This window comes from Nipponia nippon, unplaced genomic scaffold, assembly GCF_047370975.1.
Source record: "Nipponia nippon isolate SJK-2023a ecotype South Korea unplaced genomic scaffold, ASM4737097v1 scaffold_2, whole genome shotgun sequence".
Lineage (NCBI taxonomy): Eukaryota > Metazoa > Chordata > Aves > Pelecaniformes > Threskiornithidae > Nipponia > Nipponia nippon.
In genome coordinates, this window is record NW_028262336.1 from 116,410,652 (window position 1) to 116,432,049 (window position 21,398).

The 21,398-nt window shown below is 36.6% G+C and overlaps 1 protein-coding gene across 2 annotated transcripts in view; it reads right to left on the minus strand.

Annotated features, from left to right (window-relative positions):
• Positions 1–553: 553 nt before the first annotated feature.
• The window catches only part of CEP126 (centrosomal protein 126), a 43,415-nt gene continuing 22,570 nt past the window's right edge, over positions 554–21,398 (minus strand). The window contains exons 6-12 of one of the 2 annotated variants that reach the window (XR_015704820.1): positions 13,180–15,310; positions 9,039–9,160; positions 8,653–8,740; positions 7,907–8,116; positions 5,404–5,468; positions 3,347–3,581; positions 554–641 (exon numbers count right to left, since the gene is read on the minus strand). Coding sequence is in view for 1 of the 2 variants with exons in the window: in XM_087758001.1 (XP_087614127.1) it covers positions 3,474–3,581; positions 5,404–5,468; positions 7,907–8,116; positions 8,653–8,740; positions 9,039–9,160; positions 13,180–15,310 (2,724 nt within the window). In the remaining variant the exon portion in view is untranslated. Of the gene's footprint in view, positions 642–3,242; positions 3,582–5,403; positions 5,469–7,906; positions 8,117–8,652; positions 8,741–9,038; positions 9,161–13,179; positions 15,311–21,398 lie in introns of those variants that run through there. The other variant, XM_087758001.1, reaches the window with a different exon arrangement.

Sequence of the window (21,398 nt, forward strand, 5' to 3'; positions counted from 1 at the left end):
CACTTCGTCACGTGGGCAAGGATATCTGCTGAGGACGCGGCGTTACGCTTTGGGACCATTTGCATGTCGCTCTCTGTAAACGCTCTGAGGTGCAGTTGCACCCGAAACCACCCCTGTGGGTGTTGAATCGAGTTGAAATTCAGGCACATAGGTGCACATTTAAAGATGGTTTGTGTTCTCTTTTTTTTTTTTTTTTTTTTTTCTGTTAATTTAGGCTTGTATTGGAAACCATAACTCTAACCTGGTTTTCATGTTTTCTCTTCATACTAAAATTTTATTATAGAAAGAACATGGACTCATTTCTTTAAAAAACAGCAAAAATGGTAAGCAGAGTGGAGAGTTTTTGAAAGAAATCTGAAGTACCCAAATTTTAATATGTTCGTGTCTAAACCAAGCCTGTTAATTTTAACACAGTTACTTTTCTTCATACTTGAAAAATAAAATTAAGCCTTTTTTTTTTTTTTTTTAATTTCTATGTGATGACTAGAAAAGCCTGGAAGCATCAGTCTGAAGAATAACCATCCGCTAATGGGAACAAAAGAACGTGTTGGCTCTTCACAAGTGCTGAGAATCCAGCAGCGGCCTCTGGGTCCACTCTTGCAGGGCACGCTCCTGGTGGCTGAGTCACGCTGCTTGGGCACCTAAACAAAAACTATACTTTAGTGTTGTCAAAAGAGCCAAAGTGATCTAGCAAACAAGGTCATTATCTTTGAGTAGAAGCCTGTAACCCTAAATCAAATAACTCATTTGAAAATATTTTCCTAGAAACTTAAATGCAGGCACCTGTTTTTGAAAAAAAATCTCTCCGTGTAATTAAGAGAGCAAGCTGGTGTGCGGGCTTTGCTTTTGCCACCTAAACCGATTAATAGGGGAAGAAACCTGCTTAAGCTGGTGCTCTGGCTTGCTGACTAGCAGGGCTGGTTTTGATCCATGGCCTCTGGTATTTGGGTTATTTGCTTTCCCCTCTCTTAATCTCTGTGGGGAAACTTTCCCCCGCTATTTAAATATTAAATCCTCGCCATATTGGAATGTCGCAGTGTACTGCGTACAAATGGAGATGTAAGGGCTCAGTATTTTCAGTGCAAACCAGTTTTGAGTTCCAACTCAGAAAGCCTTTGTTCATCTGCTCTGAGGGCACACGCATGTCTTCTGCTGGGAATTTTACAGGTATTGGAGCACCAAAGACCCCATAAGTACTGAGACACATCAGAATCCTCTAGGCGCCTGGACTGCAGCTATAGCTTCCCTTTTCTGGCAGCAGTGTCAGGACAGACTGCAACAGCGATCCTAAGACACCAAGTTTCTGCAATTTTGATGTTTAAATACAGTTTATCTTAACAGGCTCCAGACTGAAGTCAGCCCCTTTGAACCTATCCTCAGACTTTTCCTCCAAAGATGTTGCAATGCCTAGGTAGAGGAGAAAGGTAGCATCATTCCATTCTTCAAAACATTGTTTTGAAAAAAATCAATCTTTCCCTAAATCTCCTTTGTAAAATTTCTTATGCCAACTATTCGCTACATATGGAGCTCGCCTTAGTCTTGGCCAACACCACGCACCAGCAGGTAGCTCTAATCCCCGGATAAATGGGCCACTGATGTGATGGGCACAGCTTTTCCATATCTCTCCTTTTTACAGGCTGGTTCTCTCCTAAGCAATGGCAGCACTTATTAAAGATAATGGTATGATGATCTTGGTATGATGGGGAGTAACGGAGTTTTAAAAATACTTTTGCAAAATAATAATTCGATTGCTTTTTTTGGGGAAGACGCATTCCATTCAGAGAAACGCCAGTGTCCTTCTGAGAGCACGTTCCCGTGGTTGCACTGGTACGGCGGGGAGCCCACCACCGAAACACAGCTCTCCTGAGCTGCCCTGCGACGGCACTGGCTGGGCTTCAGGCACGTTTCTGGTGGAAATATGGTAGTGCTTGAGCCCCCAGACTAACCCCACAATTCTTACTGTCAAAGGGAAAATCGGGCGTCTAACATGGAGTTAGCAATCCAGAGATTTAGCAAATTGCTTTTATGGCTTCTTGCAGCTCATTACCAGCTTAGATTTGCTGATCAGTTCTGTGTGTTGCATATACCTTCTACAGCTTGTTGTAATGCTTATCTACTTTGTACGGAAACAGCAGAGGAAGAGCAAAAGAGAGAAAGTTTAAAAGTTACTGCTCCTTAGCAATTAACTGACTTCACAGATTTAGGTATCATCCTAATTAACTAACAAAAGGCCTTTGATCTAGAACTGACATAACAACGCAGACAGGGTTGTCACCAAACATGTCAAATCTGGTGATATGTTAATTGTCATGAATTTAAAGTCGATGGATCAACGTATAATCTGCCAATCCAAGACTGCCAAAACCAATCTGTCCCTCCAAAATAACCACTTGCAAGGAAAACGGCAAGTGCCTCTAGCTCTGCAGAAAGACACCCAGACATGTTCTTAGACTATATATGCCTTTATGCAGAATATATTAATATTTGGCTCCATCTGGGTATCTTAAACACAGGAACGGAGTCCTCATCTCCAGGCCTGTTGTCCCCACCTTGCTTCCTTGTAACTCTCGTTATGTGGAGATTGTGTAATATAGATTACAAAGGTAAAACCAATCAGGAAAACCAAAAACCAGCTTTTGCTGATGAGCTAAGCTGGGTGCTTACGGTTTTGTGTTTCTAGAATAATTGCTTTAGCCTAAAGCTGACATTGATGTAGAGAGGTTTCCCTACTGCTTCAGTGAAAGTGCATCTACATACCATTACTTGTACGTTTCCTTCCAAAGCACCTTTCTTTCTAATTCCCTGACAATTTCAGCCTGGGGGTCTTTACATGAGGAGCTGAGGAAGAATTCCTCTTTAAGTGCAAGTGTTGATAAATGTTGTTGGGAAAATCTGGAGAACAGGAATCTCCAACAAACTCAACGAGAACTGCAGGACCATATGCTAGGAGAAGTATGATGTTGGGAGCACAGTCAATTTTAGAGCCATCAGATGTAGCTGCTGAATAAGGGCAACACACAGTCTGCAGTAATTTGCAATACCACCACCAATATAGAGATAAAAGGTGAAACTCCATGTGTTATTTACTGATAATCAAATCACTTTTACAACATATCTTCTACAGTTGTAATAGGATCTATTAGTGAATCTTAAAAAACATGAGAAGTTAGGAAGGTAGTTTATACGTAATCTAAGCAGCAAAATATTTGTTTTCCTTTCCTTTAATTATAGGTACAGGAAATTTACACAACCAATACAAACACTAAAAATGTGAAGTATTTTCATTCTTTTAATTTTACAATAAAGTGCTTGATAAAATAGACTTAATTATCCTAAAAATGCTTACCAGTCAATTGACATTCATTATTTGAGTTACTGCTTTCAGCTATATTTTGTTGCGAATTTTATAGTGTCAAATAGTATACACATTACATATAAGGTACATAAAGCTGCAGATCCTGGAGCAGATAATATCAGTATCTCCTGTACAATTGCAGTCGATTGCTGGCTGAGGCATTCTGGTACTGCTGTGAGGCTATTGTAGTGTTCGCCAAAGGGGAGGATGTACATTGCTCAACCCTCTATAATGAAATGGAGAATAATGAGATATACGTGTATATAAACAGAAATGTGATTATGTATAACATAACATTCAAGGAACATCATCTGATGATATCATGTGATCTGTTTTCCATTATATAAATAACTGTGCACTTCATCTGGATTTAGAGGTTGGTATTACAGGGTACAATGCCATTCACACGAATTACTAAGTGAACACCCATACTTTATTTGGAAACTAGGAGAGCTGAAGCAGGTTGTTCTCTTGGTGAAGTAAAAATTTAAACTCCCATCGCTTCCCGTAGCAGAAGATTTTATGAAATCTCAGTCATCTATACTTTTTCTGCAGCTGGGAACTTGGGTGACAGTTGTTCACTCTTATCATCAAGATGAATTCCAAGCCAGTGCCTGAGATCTGAATGTATATCTACAGCTGGACACCTGTTTAAATGCTTAAGTATATACTTGTCGGGAAAGAAGGGTCTTAAATGTCCACCCGAGAACTTATGGTTCCAGAGACTGGACAGCCTGAGTAATGTCTAGTGTTTATATCTTGTTCATGAAACAAAAATCTTGCGGATGAAGAATTAGTGGGAGAAAGCTTTGTCACAGCCCAGCCAGCCAAGAAGTCTGACTACTGAAAGCCAGGAAAATGCTTTGGTGGGGGGAACAGCTTTTTTTTTTTTTTTTTTTTTTCAGTAAGACAGGCTATGAAAAAAGCCCCAGAGAACATACAAGCTCAAAAATGCTTTAGTAAAACACAGTTAGATCCAATAAAGGTAGCTGTGCTACACTAATTGCTGAAAAATAAAAAAATTACAAGTTGTTTAGCCATAAAGAGTTAAATTTGTAAGACAGGAGGAAGGAGAGAGGAAGCTGAGGTTCCAAGTCACACCTCCGGCTAGGATTCACAAGAAGAGAGGTAATGATGTGCTCTGTGTCCTTTTCACAGTCCCACTGCAAAACCAGGCGATCATTTTGAATTTAGGAGCCTGGATACTTTCTGGGATTTTTCAGTCTCAAACTCAGTAAGTGGCAAAAGCCTTCTGAATAAAGAGTATTTTCTCTTAACATTTTGGTAACAGTTTATCCAGTAAAGTATATGAAGTATGTGAAAGTATATGAAGTATGTGAAGTACACAATCATCTGTCTATATTTTTCCTCAGTACAAATATATAGTAAAGGAGGAGACTGAGAATACAGAATTATAAATACTAACTCCTGCATTATAAACTGAACATTTGAAATGTGAATTTTGTACTGTGGACACTCATCTGCCTATTCAGTTCTTTCTATTCCAGGTATCATGATTATTTTGTTTCAAACTGACAAGATCTAGAATTTATGAAACAAAATACAAGCACTTATTGAAGAAAGGCAATATCTATCACTTACAGAACATGGCATATCTGCAGGTCAAAGTAAGAATTCATTGTATTACCAATTATTTTACGCACTACCATGCATCATTCCCCCTTTCATCTCTACATTATTAAGAAATACAAATTAATTATGAGCTATATATAGTTCAAATGGACCCTGCTAAATTACTATTCCTTAAAAGTTCTTGGAAATTCCCAGACTTTGCAAGTGTCTTCAGATTCCAAAAGGAAAATGAAGCCAGAGGATGAGGCAGTCTGCTATAAACTGTTAAAGCCTGTTTACAGTATTATAAAGTTCGTATGTGTATTTTTTTTTTTTACATAAATAGAAAGCTGAAAATCTGGCAAGCCAGTTGAACAGATTGATGTCAATATTTTCAATTATATTCTTACTGTAAAATAAGCCATAAGGTCAGTTTGTAGGAATTAAAGCTGAACATATTTACATTAAATACTTACTAAAGGGGTCATTATATGCAAAATATTTGAAGCAGATGGGTTTCTGGTAATGGCTTCTTCAACATCTAAAAACAGCATAAAAGGATATCATAAATATTATGTAAACCAAACACTACAATAGAAATGTGATTCACAATCAAATATTCAACACAAAACTTCCCAAAGATTGTGGAAATGTAGTTTAATAGCACTGTTCTTTTTTTTTCCCCTACCAACAGCTGCTGAAGTATATGCTGTATCTGTTTTTTTAAAATTTGCAGCTAGATACTATTATCTGAAAAAAAATCTAGTGTCAATAAAGAAATCTAAAGCTAGAGAAAAGAATGCCCGCTACTCTAAGCTGGCAACAAAACCTCCAGACTTAGATTGGCTAGTCACTAACTATTATTCATTAAAAAGACTGCTATGAAGGTACACAGTTTTAGTCACTTAATTTGGTAACATGTGAAAACAAAGCCAAAAACAGGGGTTCAAAAAGGTCACGGTTTAAAAAAGCGATGTACTTACACGACATGTAAGTACTTACAACACTTTACTTACTTACTCACGGGTACATATTTGCATGTACTTACATGTCCTATAAGTCTACCTGTAAAATTTCACTGCTTCTTATTACCAATTTTAATCCCCAAATAATTAGGCAAGCTAATTAACTTTCTAGGATACATATATATATATATATATATATGTATGGCATTAATTTTCACAGTTACTTCATTTGCAATCCGTCAACTCCTACGATTCTTTCATTGTTTCTTTCATATTCCTTACGTACTTTTCTTATAGTTTGCATAGTTTTCCTTTTCACACTTTGCAAACTTCAGCTTTCTTGCTCCCTGTTCCTTTGCTGCATTTACCTTTGCCTCTATTTCTCTGTTATTTATACAACAATTTATTTTCTATTTTCTTGTATTTCTCTTTTCATATCTATGTTCTTAACCTGAGCGCATCATACAAAAACTCCTCTCTGACAAAAGACGGAATTCTTCACTTCTATTTGCCTGGAAGCAATAACCACGAGGTACGATATAATGAAATTCTGAGCCACTGTCTGATGGGAGCAGGAATTGTGAGCTACACCTGCAGAAAGTTTCTAAGTGGTTGCAAAGATCTTTTATTCTGCTGCTGCAGTTTACAGGAAACTGAAGCCTTTTTCCTCAAAGTCAAGCGAGCCACCATCTGATGTAGAAACGTATGGATACTGTGCAGGAGCTTAGTACGTCTTGGCTTAGTTTGATTCCAGTAATAGGGAGGTAAATGTGGGTAACCTGACCATGAAATGGTGCAGTCCACAAGGAAAAGGAGTAGAATACCAAAATAAAATCAATGGACTTCAAGAAAGCAGACTCTTATAAACTCAAATAATTGGCATATAAAATTTTATATGAAAAAGTCCAAGGAAAACATAAAATTCAGTTGCCATTGAGTTGGCAGTTCCATACACAGCAAAAATGGCAAGCAGAAGTTATTCCAGTGATAATAACGATATCATGGACTAAGGCGCAAGGTCTCTGTTGATTTCAAATACAGGATGGAGCACACAAAATGCAGAAACTATGTCAAACTAATGGGAACTTTTATGAAAGACCTGTATAATCATGTAGGTCAAAGCAAATACTAACCATTACATACAGTAGGAAGAGACCCCAAAAGTAAGTTTGTTCTATGAATATGTTAGTTATAATAGGATGACAAATGAAAGTGTTGACTAACTAATCACTGGAGAGAAAAAATTATCAAGAACAAGTACAGACTTTTTCCCCACATTCTTCAATAGAATGTCAACTGCTGTGGGACAGCTCATATAAAAAGCAGCAGTATAAAGCAGCTAAGAAATCAGCCTGGCATAAAGAAAGAACAGGTTAGAGAATGCTCAGGTAAGTTTGAGATTTTTAAAATAGTTGTGCAAGTGATATTCACATAAACATTCAGATTTGGCTGCAGCAATCTCAGAATTGTATTTGTGATCTTTAAGAATTCATGGAGAAGGGGAACATCCTAAAAGGCTAGAAGAAAGGAAATGAAAAGCCATTCATTATAAAGGGTTATATTTGCAAAAACATAGGGTGTATAATATAAAGGGTAATTTTGCATAAATAATTGCAAAAAAATTAAGATGGATAAAGATTGGAACAGATGCCTAAGTGATGCTGATACAGCTGTACCTGTACACTTTAAAGAACAGTTTGACAAACTTCTGTTAGAAACAACAGCTACAGCTGGGCTCAGACAGTTTCTGCAGGTGTCCTGCAGTCATATCTTGAATTATTTTTTTGACCAAGGCAAAGTCACCATTATTTTAAATTAATTTCATTGACTCTAAGAAAAGTTTCATGATTTTGATCTCCTGTTTACTATATTTAGTAAAGAATAATATGAAGACAATAAGAAGAAACATATGTCTATCACAGGATTCATGTTTTTAATCCCAATTAATCCATGACAACAAAATATAAAGTCACTTAATCACTTCATGCAGGATCCTATTTATTATCAAACTTACTTTGTAGCCTTTGATTGAGACAATCAAGAGACTGGAAAATCTTCTGTTCTTCTACTGAAAGTGCACTCATGCCTGGACACAGAGCCCTGTTAAGCAGCGGGGGCTGTCTGGCTGGTTGCACACTTTCCATAGCTGCCAGGATTTCATCTTCTGCAACTGGTGTACTTGCTAGTTTTTCTGCCATAAGAAACTGAACAGTGCTTTCTGAAACTGAAGAGAATACAGGGGTAACTTCAAATGAGAAGTGCTCATGACATTTAAATATACTGCTTGCTTTCATGACTATAGGTCTGTGAAACACAAAATTCACATTAAAAGATCAAAAAGGTGGCAAAGCCAAGAAACACGATACGTTAGAAAATGATGCAATTGAGATCACTGATGCATCTTACAATTGGCATCAGAGCAAGTTCTATCAACTTCGGAAATATATAACGATAGCAAGCAATACCTGTCCATATCATACAGTTATGTATAATACCCACACCTATCATACAGTTAAATACAAACAGGAATGGAATGAAACTTGACTATATGTTGCAAAGCGTTCATAAAACCATCAATATCATGACACATGATGCTGTATCTTACATTTTTGTGGAAAAAAAAAATACGTCTACACAACGAACTACCCTTTCTTACTTAGAATCACTGATGTCAAAAGACATAAGTGGTGTTACACAGTGGATATATTAGGTCACTACTTTACATATAACAAAGAATTGAACTGAGATGTGTTACTATACCTTCATCAGACTTATAGGTGTTATTCATATTTTGTACCGGATCAAATGCAGATTGAACAGGACTCAGCTGGACAGTACATAACGAGTTCTATCAAAAATATTATAAGAACATTTTAAGTGTAATTTAAGGTGACTATACTACTTTCTGAACATTTTTTATTTATTATTTCATATTACTAAATGTTTTCAAGTGCAAAAATGTTAGTGTATACTAATACAGTGATGTATTCTTGTTGGTTTTATTCTTTTCATTAGCAGTGACAGCAAACTGACTAAGCACATTGATTGAAAATTGTGTGACACTGAACAAATCTTTGATATTCCTGAAACTCTTTCCATTTTGAGGATAAATAAGCTTTTTATTTTTTATAGTATTTAATATTTACCTGTGCATGATGAGTAGGCTTCCATCTTTTAGAAGGTACACTTTGTCTTCTGTGTTCTGAAAAAGCTCTGTGTTTATTTTCGTGGTTGTCAAAAACCTGCTTTTGTCTTGTAACAGGAACACCTTAAATGACATGCATACAAAAATAAACCAAAAATGTGTAAAAACATATAAAGGTAGTAGCAGCAAAACTAGTAATGGTGAGTAAATGTCTCTGTCCAAATTTAGACATTTACCGTGTGTATGTTTACGTCTGATCTTGCTAAATGTATTTTGTTATAGTGAAAAGAGAGAAACAAGCGCTTCTAAGGCATATTTAATTTCATGTTAGCATAGGACTCTAAGATACAGATGTGGATTGTATGTGGACATTTATAAGCAGGTTAAGTGAAGCCCAACTTTGAATCCCAGATAATAAAGATGGTCTGTACAAAGATACAAGGTGGTCTAACCAAGTAAGAGGGAGAATGAACAGACAGTGAACTATGATATAACAAATATCGAATAATGTCCCAAAAAGTAATGTTTTAGAAAATAAGTTGCATTTTGAGAATAATCCCAAAGTCTAATTGTCCAACACAGTAAATGCCTGTTGCCAAGATGCTGTATCTTATATCTCAATGGATTCAACATTTGTTAAGATTACATAGCACCGTGCAGAAAACACGTAATAGTTCACACAGTTTATTTGATTCACAGAATCACAGAATGGTAGAGGTGGGAAGGGACCTCTGGAGGTCATCTGGTCCAACCCCCGCTGCTCAAGCAGGGCCACCTAGAGCTGGTTGCCCAGGACCATGTCAGATGGCTTTTGAGTATCTCCAAGGATGGAGACTCCACAAAGTCTCTGGACAACCTGTGCCAGTGCTCCATCACCCTCACAGTAAAAAAAAGTGTTTCCTGATGTTCAGAGGGAACCTCCTGTGTTTCAGTTTATGCCCATTGCCTCTGGTCCTGTCACTGGGCACTGCTGAAAAGAGCCTGGCTCTGTCCTCTTTGCACCTTCCTTCCAGGTATTTATAGACATTGATAAGATCCCCCATGGCCTTCTTTTCTCCAGGCCGAACAGTCCCAGCTCTCTCAGCCCTTCCTCCTAGGAGAGATGCTCCAGTCCCTCCATAACCTTTGTGGCCCTTCATTGCACTGTCTCCAGTCTGTCCATGTCTCTCCTGTACTGAGGAGCCCAGAACTGAACACAGTCCTCCAGGTGTGGCCTCACAGGTGTGATTCAAAGGCAAAGTCATGGTTTAAAACCTTAGTTCTACAGCTTGGGATTTTGCAGTTAATCTTACTAGTTTACACATCTGTGTACTAATTTTAATGACAGTACTGCTGTATAGTATTTTCCCTTGGCTAGAGAGGCCTAACCTAGACACTGTGCCTCAAATTTATCTGTTTTGCCTGGTGTAATAATATATTTTCAAAATTAAAGCATCAAGTTTCAAAATTAAAATTAAGTTCTTATTTAAACTTTCATGCATACAAACTGGAGATGCAAATCAGCGTTTTCATATGCAAGTCAGGAATCTACATATCCAAGGAGATATTATATTCTCATTTGTAAACACAGTTACTTCATTTGTAAATGCAGTTACTTGATTTATACGTGAGAAGATAAATTACCTATTTATTTACATAATAAATATTTATATGTGCAGTTTAATGTACAGCTCATGATTAGACCAAGCGGTCTTTTAGTGATTTTAACAGAATTTTATTTCTTTAGTTGTTATTACAGTGATATTTAACAAAGCAGAATTCTTACCATTTGCAGAAAATAATTCATTGATCCTAGAAACAGATCTGAAACTAGTCATCTGGCTGCTGCCATCACTAGTAACATGGGACACATTAGCTTTAAAAGGTTGCCATTTAGTTATAGGTGAATTATTGTAATGTGACAAATGGTGCTGAATAGCACCTGAAAAGAAAAGGAAATGTGATCATGTTATATTGAATACAGGGGAAAATTTAAAAAGAAGCAAAGGAGAAACCCCTTGTTGTATTAGTAATCACATAGTGTTTTTCTGAAAAATAAAATCCAAAGTTGCTCTATTGATATGAATCAACACTTAATTTAATTAGTTTGCAAGACATGCTAGATCTATGCCTAGGAAAAGACTCCTTTGAGAAATGTAAGACAAAAATATAATAAGCAATAGTATCTGTAAGGGCATGAGATACTGAGCAGTCTACCCCTGTTTAACTATAAGCATGTGAATTAATTCCGTGTTTGTCACAGGCTAAACGTTAAACACATTTTTAAAGCATTTTACTGATTGAACACCAAAGGACTTAAAATAATTCTAATAGCCAGCTACAGTATAATACGTGTCAGCCAGAAGATATACGACGTGAAGCCTGGAAGCCCAATTCAAGGAAGATCCTCACAGATGACAATTTTATTTATTCATCTTGTTCTCACTTATTCTTTCTGTACATTTGGCCAAGCATTGCAACAGATGACATTTTCTGCAGTGTCCTCACAGACCTCACTGAACTCTGTAATAGTGCCGCAGCAGATATTTTACTCAAGAACAATGCAGTATTCAGTCTCTCATAGCAAGCACTTCAGGACAAAGACCATGGTGATCTATGTGCATTTGCAGGCAACAGAACAAATAACAGTAAGTCATTAAGCGTTATCTAGAGTATTTAAAATAAAGACGACTTTCAAAACATGAAATCTAAGCAGATACTGAGAGAGGGCCACCCACCCAAATTTTAAAAAGAGGTTACTCAGCTCTTCCTCTAAAATGCTACACTGGGGATGTAGCATTAAAGCTGCAGTGAAGGCAGGATTAGCAGCGCTAGCAACTGTTGACCCCGTAAATTTCCCAATTCATTGATCTGATGTGCAAATAAGGACATCAAGAGGCAAGTATCTCTGCTGGGGGCGAGCCATGGTAATGCAAGACTTCATTCATTTCCAATGTAAAATCAAATAGCCAGTCACACATATCTTAAGCTCATCTGTTTGACTTTGAACTAGAATGGACAAGCAGATAACATTTCTCATTTGCCACCCCTGCTTTAGGTCAAGAATATTCACCTACCTCTGCTCTCACACAACAGAGCTGTTCTGAATCACTCCCTAGTTAAAACTATGTATTACTGTAGATAAAACTAGAAAATTAGGTTTTTTTAAGTTATGGGAATGACTTATTTTGCTAGAAAGTATCTTTGAGCTGCAAGGCCAATCCTTGGGGTGATCCCAGCACATTAAGTGGTTTGGAGTGCTGCTTGTACCTGAAACAGGGTCTACAGCTTCAGGAGCTCTGCCTCCAGCTGCAGCCCTCGATAGGAAACAAATCAGCATACAACATACAAATTACAGGCACAAGGATGCTGTCGCTGCCCAGGGCACAGAATATAGCTAGGCTGCAGAGGAGAAACAAAGCAAATCAAAAAACATGAAACATACTTTGAAATGTAAAACCCAGGAGATTAAAGTTTATTCTCCCAAAATTTCTTATGCATCTTTCCTCTATTTTACCAATCTCTGCATCATTGTGTTCCAAAGGTTAATATTTAATAAAATGCAGGATTGGTCCTAAAATTTCTTAAAATTATTTATAAATCAGGCATACTTTGCAGCACAGCGAAATTTGTCCAGTAGAAGCTCTTTATTTTTAAACTTAAATTTATTTTTTTTGAGCATTAATTGCATTACTGGGACTAAACCTTAATATTTTTAGGCATTTACAGTGTCAGCATTTAAAAACATGGTAGATCTACATTTCCTTCACTCTCAGGTGGCAGTGACTGTTGGACAACCAGCTGTGACTCCCAGTTACCTTGTAAAACTTGCTCGTATAAATTTACTCGCTTCCTCCTATATCGTTATTTAGACCACCTGTCACATCTGTTCGTTAGTCAGGAATATAATCTTATGAAAAATACTTCCTTTTCATTTAATATTGTAGAGAGCTATTAAAAATGGGGATCGGTGTTTGAGAGGCCTCTGAGCACCACTAGAATAGAAATGACAATGACAAATGGTGAAAACTTGTTAAAACTGGCTGTATTTTGTGAATGGAGGAAAGGCTGGATGTTTAAACTGAAAATAAATTTGTGATGTAATTGAAAAAGGCTTTCTTCTGAACATCCCCTCACCCCAAACTCAGAAACATGACTCTTACCAGTAGCAGGGTCTTTTGGAGCTCGTGCAGTACGCGCTCCTTGCCAGGAGGTACTTGTTTTTCCAGCTGCTGGGATATGATGGAGATGTAATCCATTTTCTGCGTTAACAGGTTTTCTTTCAGTGCAGGTTACTGAACGATCTTGACAGGCACTTGTCTGAACTCTATTTACAGAACAAGTATTTTTTGCCCAAGGTTCGTATTTGGCCGTGCTGCAGCCAGGTGTAGGCATCGCCGTGGCCAAGTCCGAACGACAAATAATACTCTCACTGTTTTCTGTACCGTTTCTATTTAAAACCTGATGGGCTAACAAAACATGCCTTTCATTTAAATCATTCCTGCTTGGAGTGGTAGCTTGAAGACTTGAAGGCAGCAGTGGCTGACACCCAGGGCTGGCTGCGTTTTCGCCTCTTCTCTTTCCCGGCAGCGGTGCGGATGGTGGGTGAGGTGCTAGCAACTTCCCTGGAGCTTTCAGAGTTTTGTTGGCTTCAGCGGCTGACTGCGGTTGGATTATAGTGCCTGTTCTCTTCTTGGGCATAAAACTTGGCTGGGCTCTTACAGATCTTGGTCTTCCAGTTATTTTTGCCTTATTTTTGAGTTGATTCACCTCATTAATTTTAGAATTATTACTACATACTGGGGGTTTACTTTCTTCATCTTTTGAGACCATCCAAGCTTTTTTAGCAGAAAAGGATCCAGTAGACATAAACATATTCAGAGACGTGTATTTTTTATTTGATTCTACAGCATTAACATTTGGTTTTGATACATGAGTGTTTTCCTGATGATTTTTTACGAACACGGGGTTTGAAGGTTGAGCAACAATACTTAAATTAGTCTTAGGAGCATTATTTGTAGTTTGAACATATTGCAGCTGTTCAGAAGATACTTCACTGGTGTTTTCTTCATAGCATTTTTCATTATTTTCTATTATTATCCGGTTAATTTGATCACACCATCTTAGCTTTCTATTGTATTTTTCATTTTCTGCAAACTTCTTTTTTATTTTTGCCAGTTCTAAACTGTCTCTGATAGAAGACACAGGTCGAGTTTCAAAACTGATCCTGTGGTTCGTAACCACAGCTTTGAAAGGACTGGGTTCATATTTAGATTCCTTCTTTAATATACTCGTGAATAATCTTGCTCTTTTTCTTTCAAGAATATTGTTTTTCAGGGCTTTGTGCTGTGCAGGAGTGCCAGAATTTAACGCTGTATCAGACATCACTGACATAGTTTCTACTGTGTTTCCCTTTTCTTCCTCTTTGTTATTCTGTTGCTTAACATTGCACAGAACTGAGGCATTTGGTATGTCCTGAAATAAAGATGATCCTGGATTAATGTCATCAAGACATTTAATATGCTCTTCTTTTGTTTCAGTCATTTTTCCTGAGGTGTTTTTTAAAAACTCCGTACTGATGGTTTTGTCCTTTGGTAACGTATCAGCTGTGCTGGGAATGCCAGTGGAACATCCCTGATTAGGAAATAAGATTATAGATGTTGCAATAGGTTGGCTGGAGTTTTGCACAGATATAGTGCTTTTTTGTGGGGTCATTTTAAAACTCTGATCTTGCATCAGATCCTGAACTCCTTCGCCTGGAATAGAGTCAGGGCTGGCCCAAGCTTTGCTAGGATTGAAAACAGGATGATCAGTGGCTAATCTGCTAGCTGCTCCAGAAGATGGCTTGCTTCTTTCTGCTTTTATATTTTGCAGAAAACTAAATGTGTTATTTAGAGATTGCTCACCAGAGGTAGAGAACTCTGAAGGTTTTTTTTCAGATCTGTGAGAAACAGATGGTTCCTCTTTTGAATTGTTTACATGTTCAGCAGGAGTTAGAACATTATGTTTAGCTAAAAGATCATGAATAGGTGAGTTATGGTTGTTTTGGGAACCTACATTTCTCAGACAATTATTTAGATGCATATTTTTAGAAGAAGTACTTTGAGCTATATAAAGCAAACCATTATTCCTAGTCTGTGATTTTTCTGGATTGTACAGGGCACAGTCACACTGTGTAGTCAAAGATGATTCACTTGGTGTTGTGTAATTTCCATTTCGTTCTCCAGCCTCAAGACTGTCAAGGCTTGACAAGCTTTCGGAATCATCTGTTTTCTTGACTTCTTGATGAAAATTCTAAAACACAGGTATAAAACCAGACAGTTAGATTTATCAGAAATGTTTTTTTGCTGATACTAATTTTTCATTAATGAGAGCCTAGGCTAAAATACAATCAATAATGAGCCTGGTGTTTTTACAACTCTGAGTCATAGCACCATGAGAGTTTCCATCAAGTCAATATTTACCTGTGTTCAATTGCAAAAGAAAATTATGTGGTTTGGGCATGAAATTCAGAGGAAAGAGCTGCATTGTTCAACAAATTTAATCCTAAGTTTTATATCAATGCTACAATATCAAAAAAGGAACAAGATTTGTCTAAACAACACTACTGTTTCTGGATTGCCCTATGGCACATGATGGTGTTTGTACTCTAACATGTAAGGGAGTTTACAAAATGAAAAAGAATCCATAAAAATGCAGATTTGATAGTGGATCTTTCCCAAACTGGAATTTTTCCATAATACTAGACTAATGTTTATTTTCATGCAAAGTGCCTCAAGTGATGAGGATTTAAACCGTGTTATGGCAAACACAGAAAACATCTCTCAGCTATCATAATCACAGTGATTAACATCCCCCCCCCCCCAGTGAAACCCCCTCTTCTCATCTTTCAGAAAGAAGAAAATATCACCTGATCGATGAGGACAGATTAGATGTAAGGGCATACGGAGGCCTCACCCACTCCCCCAGCTTCGTCAAACACTAATGTAGTGATGAATAAGAGCAGCAGGCACCATACGAATTGCCAGTGACATGACTTTATGTATGTACTATGTAGGGATTTTCTTTACTAGTACTTTTCCATTCAAACACTGAGGTGCCTGACATAGTTTTAAATACATATTTTTTTTTTAAGTTCAAGATTTGAAAGTACACATAAACATCAAGGAAAGCATGCACATCAACTATTTTCACATTCCCATACACTCGCTCGCTCTCTGCCACTTCCACACAACTGAGCAGCTAAGTGATTTTATACCATATGTTGGAAAAAATCATGGCGAAAAACCAAGAGAAGCTGCATTAGATATGCAGTCTTATGCAATGAAGATTTTTTTTTTTTTGATTAGTGACTTTAAATGGAAAATGTTTCAACTAGCAAAATCCATGAACCTAGGTAAGTGATTATATAACCCCTCGCAATTACAATAGAATTAACATTTTGAAAACTTACTAAAGAATGCATAAAATTAATTATTGAGTAAGAACGTATTTTTGTAGTAAAACTTTATTTATTCTAATAAAATTGTTATACCATAATATTGCATATTTTATAGCTGTACAAATATTTTAAATTGCAGAATAAAAAGCTTAGTGAGTTCTGAAAGTCTTTTTATGATTGAATTAAATCTTATCTTGCACTAAATGTTCAGAGGTTGGTGCAGTCTTCCATTATAGTTCTGATCTGAGATAAAGAAACTAAATAGAAGAACAAAGAAACAAGTGTAGGGAAAGATCCCTTTGGGGAACATTTTTAAACTAAAGCTATACAAACTGGTGTCTTTCTAATAGAAAAGAATAAATAATGCTTTGTTAGTTATTTATTAACTTTTATGTTTGGCTAAATTATATTGTTAACCTCTGCTTGAACTTCACCAAACAAGGAAAAGGCATATGCTCAGAGTTTTCTGTACCATGCCGAATTTAAGAAATAATTTTGACATTTTCATATGGGAAAAAAAACAGTAAAAAGAAATTATAGGTGTCAGGCTTACTTCTTGTCTAATCTGGAAACTGCACCTGTATAGCTAAACAGGTGTTTCTTAAATGACTAAGTTAAACAGAGGAAAAATTTTGTAAGGATTGATTTTAAAAAACCTGTTCCAATAGCAGGTTAGCTTAAACTGGTAAATCTGGAGGGTGCAAGAAAAGTTGCAACTTTCGAAAATTAAGATTAAAAAAATTCTACCCAGTTGTGCTCCAGAGATTGAAAATAGACTTGATCCTCATGGGAACACAAAATCTCAGTTGAGGCAACTTCCAGAAATAAGTTAGGAACTAACAAATAAAGAAGGATTCCTCATTTAAACACATACTTACTTTTACTTAGTTCATGCAAATTTGGTTAGTTTACATTTACTTCGTTGCATCATACAATTTCATCATTTCACATGTTAAAGATGCTTATCATTCTCATTATAATATTTACATATTTTGTTTCCCTTTCTAGCCTGCTCTCTAATGATTGCCACATTTTCACGTAAAAATGCATAACTAGAACTACTTATGCATACCTCAAAAAGCATTCAACAATTATTCATTCTTTTTTAGTGGTCAATAGCTACAAGGAAATAAACCTAGAAATCCCAATGATTTGATTTAATTTGATTTAATCTGTGAGAATATTATAGGATGATAAGGAAAAAAAATGTTCATAGAGTGTACTATCTTTTTATTTTTTGGTTTTGCATATTGTTTCCACTATGTAAGTACAATTTATTGTATTGCCTGTTGCCTGCATTATCTTATGTCCTAATGCATGAAATCTAAACCCAGCCTGTCCACATACTTGGTATTCTGGAAAAGGGAACACTTATGAGGAGTTAGAGGTCATTGTATCTCTTAAGACTTAGAACAGCTGTGTCAAGCAATTTCATTTCAGTAAAGCACTAAAATGAAGAGAAAACATGAGCCTAAGAAATCTTTCATGAGGCCAATGAAAGAACAACATTGAAACAAGTAAAATTTTAAGAGAACCTGACAAGTGAATTTTCTGCCAAAGGATGCTGTCAGAATGCTATTACACTAAAGAGCTGCTATATGTGTATTTGACATTTTCTGCAAAAGAAGTGCTGACTGTACGCAATTCCAAGAGGTGAAGGGGAACATTCTTCTGATGATAAATGCTAGAAAAATGCTACCTACTCTGAAAACTCAGGACCCTCACCGCTCACACTACTTGCTATTTTTGATAATTTCAAGTGGTTTATTTACAGGAGTTCTTTGTGTGTTAGATGTGTGTATATATAACGTTATACTTCACATTCATTGTGAAGTAGAAGACACCAATGGTCATACAGACACAAAGCTACCTCTCAAAGCCAGTGAGGTATTTAAACACCTTTACTGGTTTTGAATTTACCAACTATGGAATGGGAAAGTCCATTAGAAAATTAATAATCTCTTTTCTATGCAAGTTTGGAAAACATAAAGTACATGGCACTACACAATACTGATTTCACAGAAGATTTGGGCAGACCCAAGAAAGCAAATGCCACTGAGGCAGGATTTTGGTGCTTATGTTACACAAGAGATGCAGAATACTCTGCCAAACCCACCAAAGAAGATATGGAGGTGTAGGACGACCAGAGAAAAGCTTCCTACCAACACTTCTGTCTTCCCTAGGCTAACTCCTACGTGCCCGATTTCTGCCCAAGCTATCTAGGATACAGAAACTAGCTATCTATGAACGTGAGTATTTAAAAGCACCTGATTTGCTTGTTTTGAAAATTATTACAGGATGCTAGAAACACAGGTTCAAACTCCTTGGGATAAAAAGAACTCAAGTTTCCAATTTCTTAGGCACTCAAGTACTTCAGGAAGCTGTAATGAAGGATTTTTAAAATCAGTGATCTGAACACTGAGTGTCAGGGCTTCAATCTGACTTCCAGTTTTAATGAAGTCCTGAGGTAAATGTACGTAACTCCTAAACATTTCTCTCTGTTGCTTTCTATTAATTAATTTAGCATCTCAGTACTCAGAGAGCTGGTTCTCAGGATCCTTACCCCAGGTGCCTCGGTCTCTCAGAAACTAACCTAGTCATTCAGCTCCAGAAGTGGAACTCATAATGCTAGTCTTTAAATACTATTAAAAACATTAAATGATTAAATGTTGAGGCGCTGAGCACCACAATGCCTTAGTCCCATTTTTGTTTCTAGTCCATTAATAAATTTGCTTTGAATAGGCACCATCCACCCTGCACATTTAAGAGATGGGGTCATGCAAAATAACATGGGACTGCATCATTGAAAACGATCATAAGGCAAACAGACATGGAGAAAAATTAGGCAGGCATATGTAATATTAATTCTAGACGTTCTTAACTCAATTGCTTAACTAATAATCACGTTAACGTTGTGACATAATTTAATGAGCAAATTAATAGCTATTTACAATCTATGTTATATTCAATGTCATTTTAGTTATCCCAAAAAAGGAGAAAGGAGATCAGCTAAAACATATCCATTTTCACTTTTTTAGAATTTGCAGGTTGTAGGACAAACGATATTTTAAAAAATATTTTGTAGATGCAGCTATTTCTAGACAATACTTTAGAGACGGAAATGAAGGGGAAATAATTCTCAGAGATTTTTTCCATTTTAAAACAAAGAAATAATCCTCCCTCTCACTGATGGTTAAGGTCTGAATGATGAGACTCAATGTCCTGAAACTATTCATTTCAGAAAAGCTCTCCAACAAAGTCTGATTTATGGGGAAAGAAGGAAAGAATAATTGATGGAGGAAAGTATTTCTTCGTCTTCTAGAAAACTCAGAATCTGTCCTCCTGGTTTATTCTTATTCAGATTTTGATATAAAATACACAAATAAGGCAAAGCATTAGGGTTGACATGAACTGGAGCTCTAGCATCAGAAAAATATTATTCATACTATTATTCATACTATTTGACCAGTACACACCTCCTAAAAGACCCACAACTATACAGTGTGTGAATGTAATTTTTAAAATAATCCTTAGTTCAGCTGAGGAACTATCCTACCAGGTCTCTCTGACTTGCTAAAAAATTAGTATTCATTTTTGCAGTCTAAAGAGCGTTACTTTTTCTTTTAGCAATGTAAATACATTGCAAAGATGAAACAGTTTTTAACATGGTTCCACTCTATCTTGTGCACTGCGCAGCAGCAACCAAGGCAGAAGGTGGATTTATATCAGGAAATCCTAACGGTCAGATACAGAAATACTTTTAGAATCATAGAATATCCTGAGTTGGAAGGGACCCACGAGGATCATCGAGTCCAAATACTGACTCCACACAGGGCAACCTAAAAGTTAAACTATAGATCTAATGGCATTTTTGAATAATACATATTTATACCTCTCTAGAAATAAGTTTATCTAATGAGACAGTTTCATGTAATTGCCAACATTCACTGCATGCTTCATTAATATATCGCTTGTCTTGAAAAACGTATTTTGTGACTGTTACATGTTACTTGTTTTACAAATTCCATTGTTTTGATCAGATATTTTTCAAGACGTACATTCCTCTTAAGAACTTTACAGACATGATTTATAAGAACATGTACAAGATTTCAGCATCTACCTTCCCCTGAACAGCCTACTGAATTTAAAGGCTGGTATTTTTTTTTTTCTTTCCACTGTTTGAAACAGCGACATTCTTTAAGTTTTTTGTCACAAGATCTTTCAGTCTCCTGGGTCCCAGTTGTTCTCTGCTTATTCCTGTCCTCTGAATTCTGAGCATCTGGTTTAATGTTTTATTTCCCAGTTGGTGAGCCATACTTCCTTATGGAGATATGACAGTATGGGGCATAAACTGCACAGCAAAGCTCAAGCTACTCAATCCTACAGAAGTGCTGCTGGGGATTTATAATAACTAATACAGTACAAAATTGAAAAAAGTGACTAAGTTTCTGTGTACCCAGGCCATCATGAGCCTGCTAGGACAGAAGCAGAATAGTGGAAGAAAAAAGTAGTTAAATTCTATTTTGCTTTCCACTTCACAAAAGGAAGTTTATCTCTTTAAAAAACAAAACACAGCTCTGCCATCTTCAAAGGGGTAGAATTACTCTGGACAGTGATACTTTAATCTTGATAAGAAAGCAATAGATTTCGCAACACCCCCTTGAGACATTAGTACGTACTATCTCTGACAATACCAAGTTATCATAATATAATATAGCATCCTGACAGACCAGTATGCACAAACTTTTGTATCTTCCCCCGCCTTCTGCAAGCAAACATTTTATTATTGCCATAACTGCAGTAAACTAAAGATCAGATACTGCTATTTTTTCCCTCTGTTCCTCTCCTTTAACTACATTTATGAACAATTATTCTGTTCCAATAAAACAAATCACTTAAAAATAGCTATGAAGTATGGTAGAAATACTTTAATGCATAGCT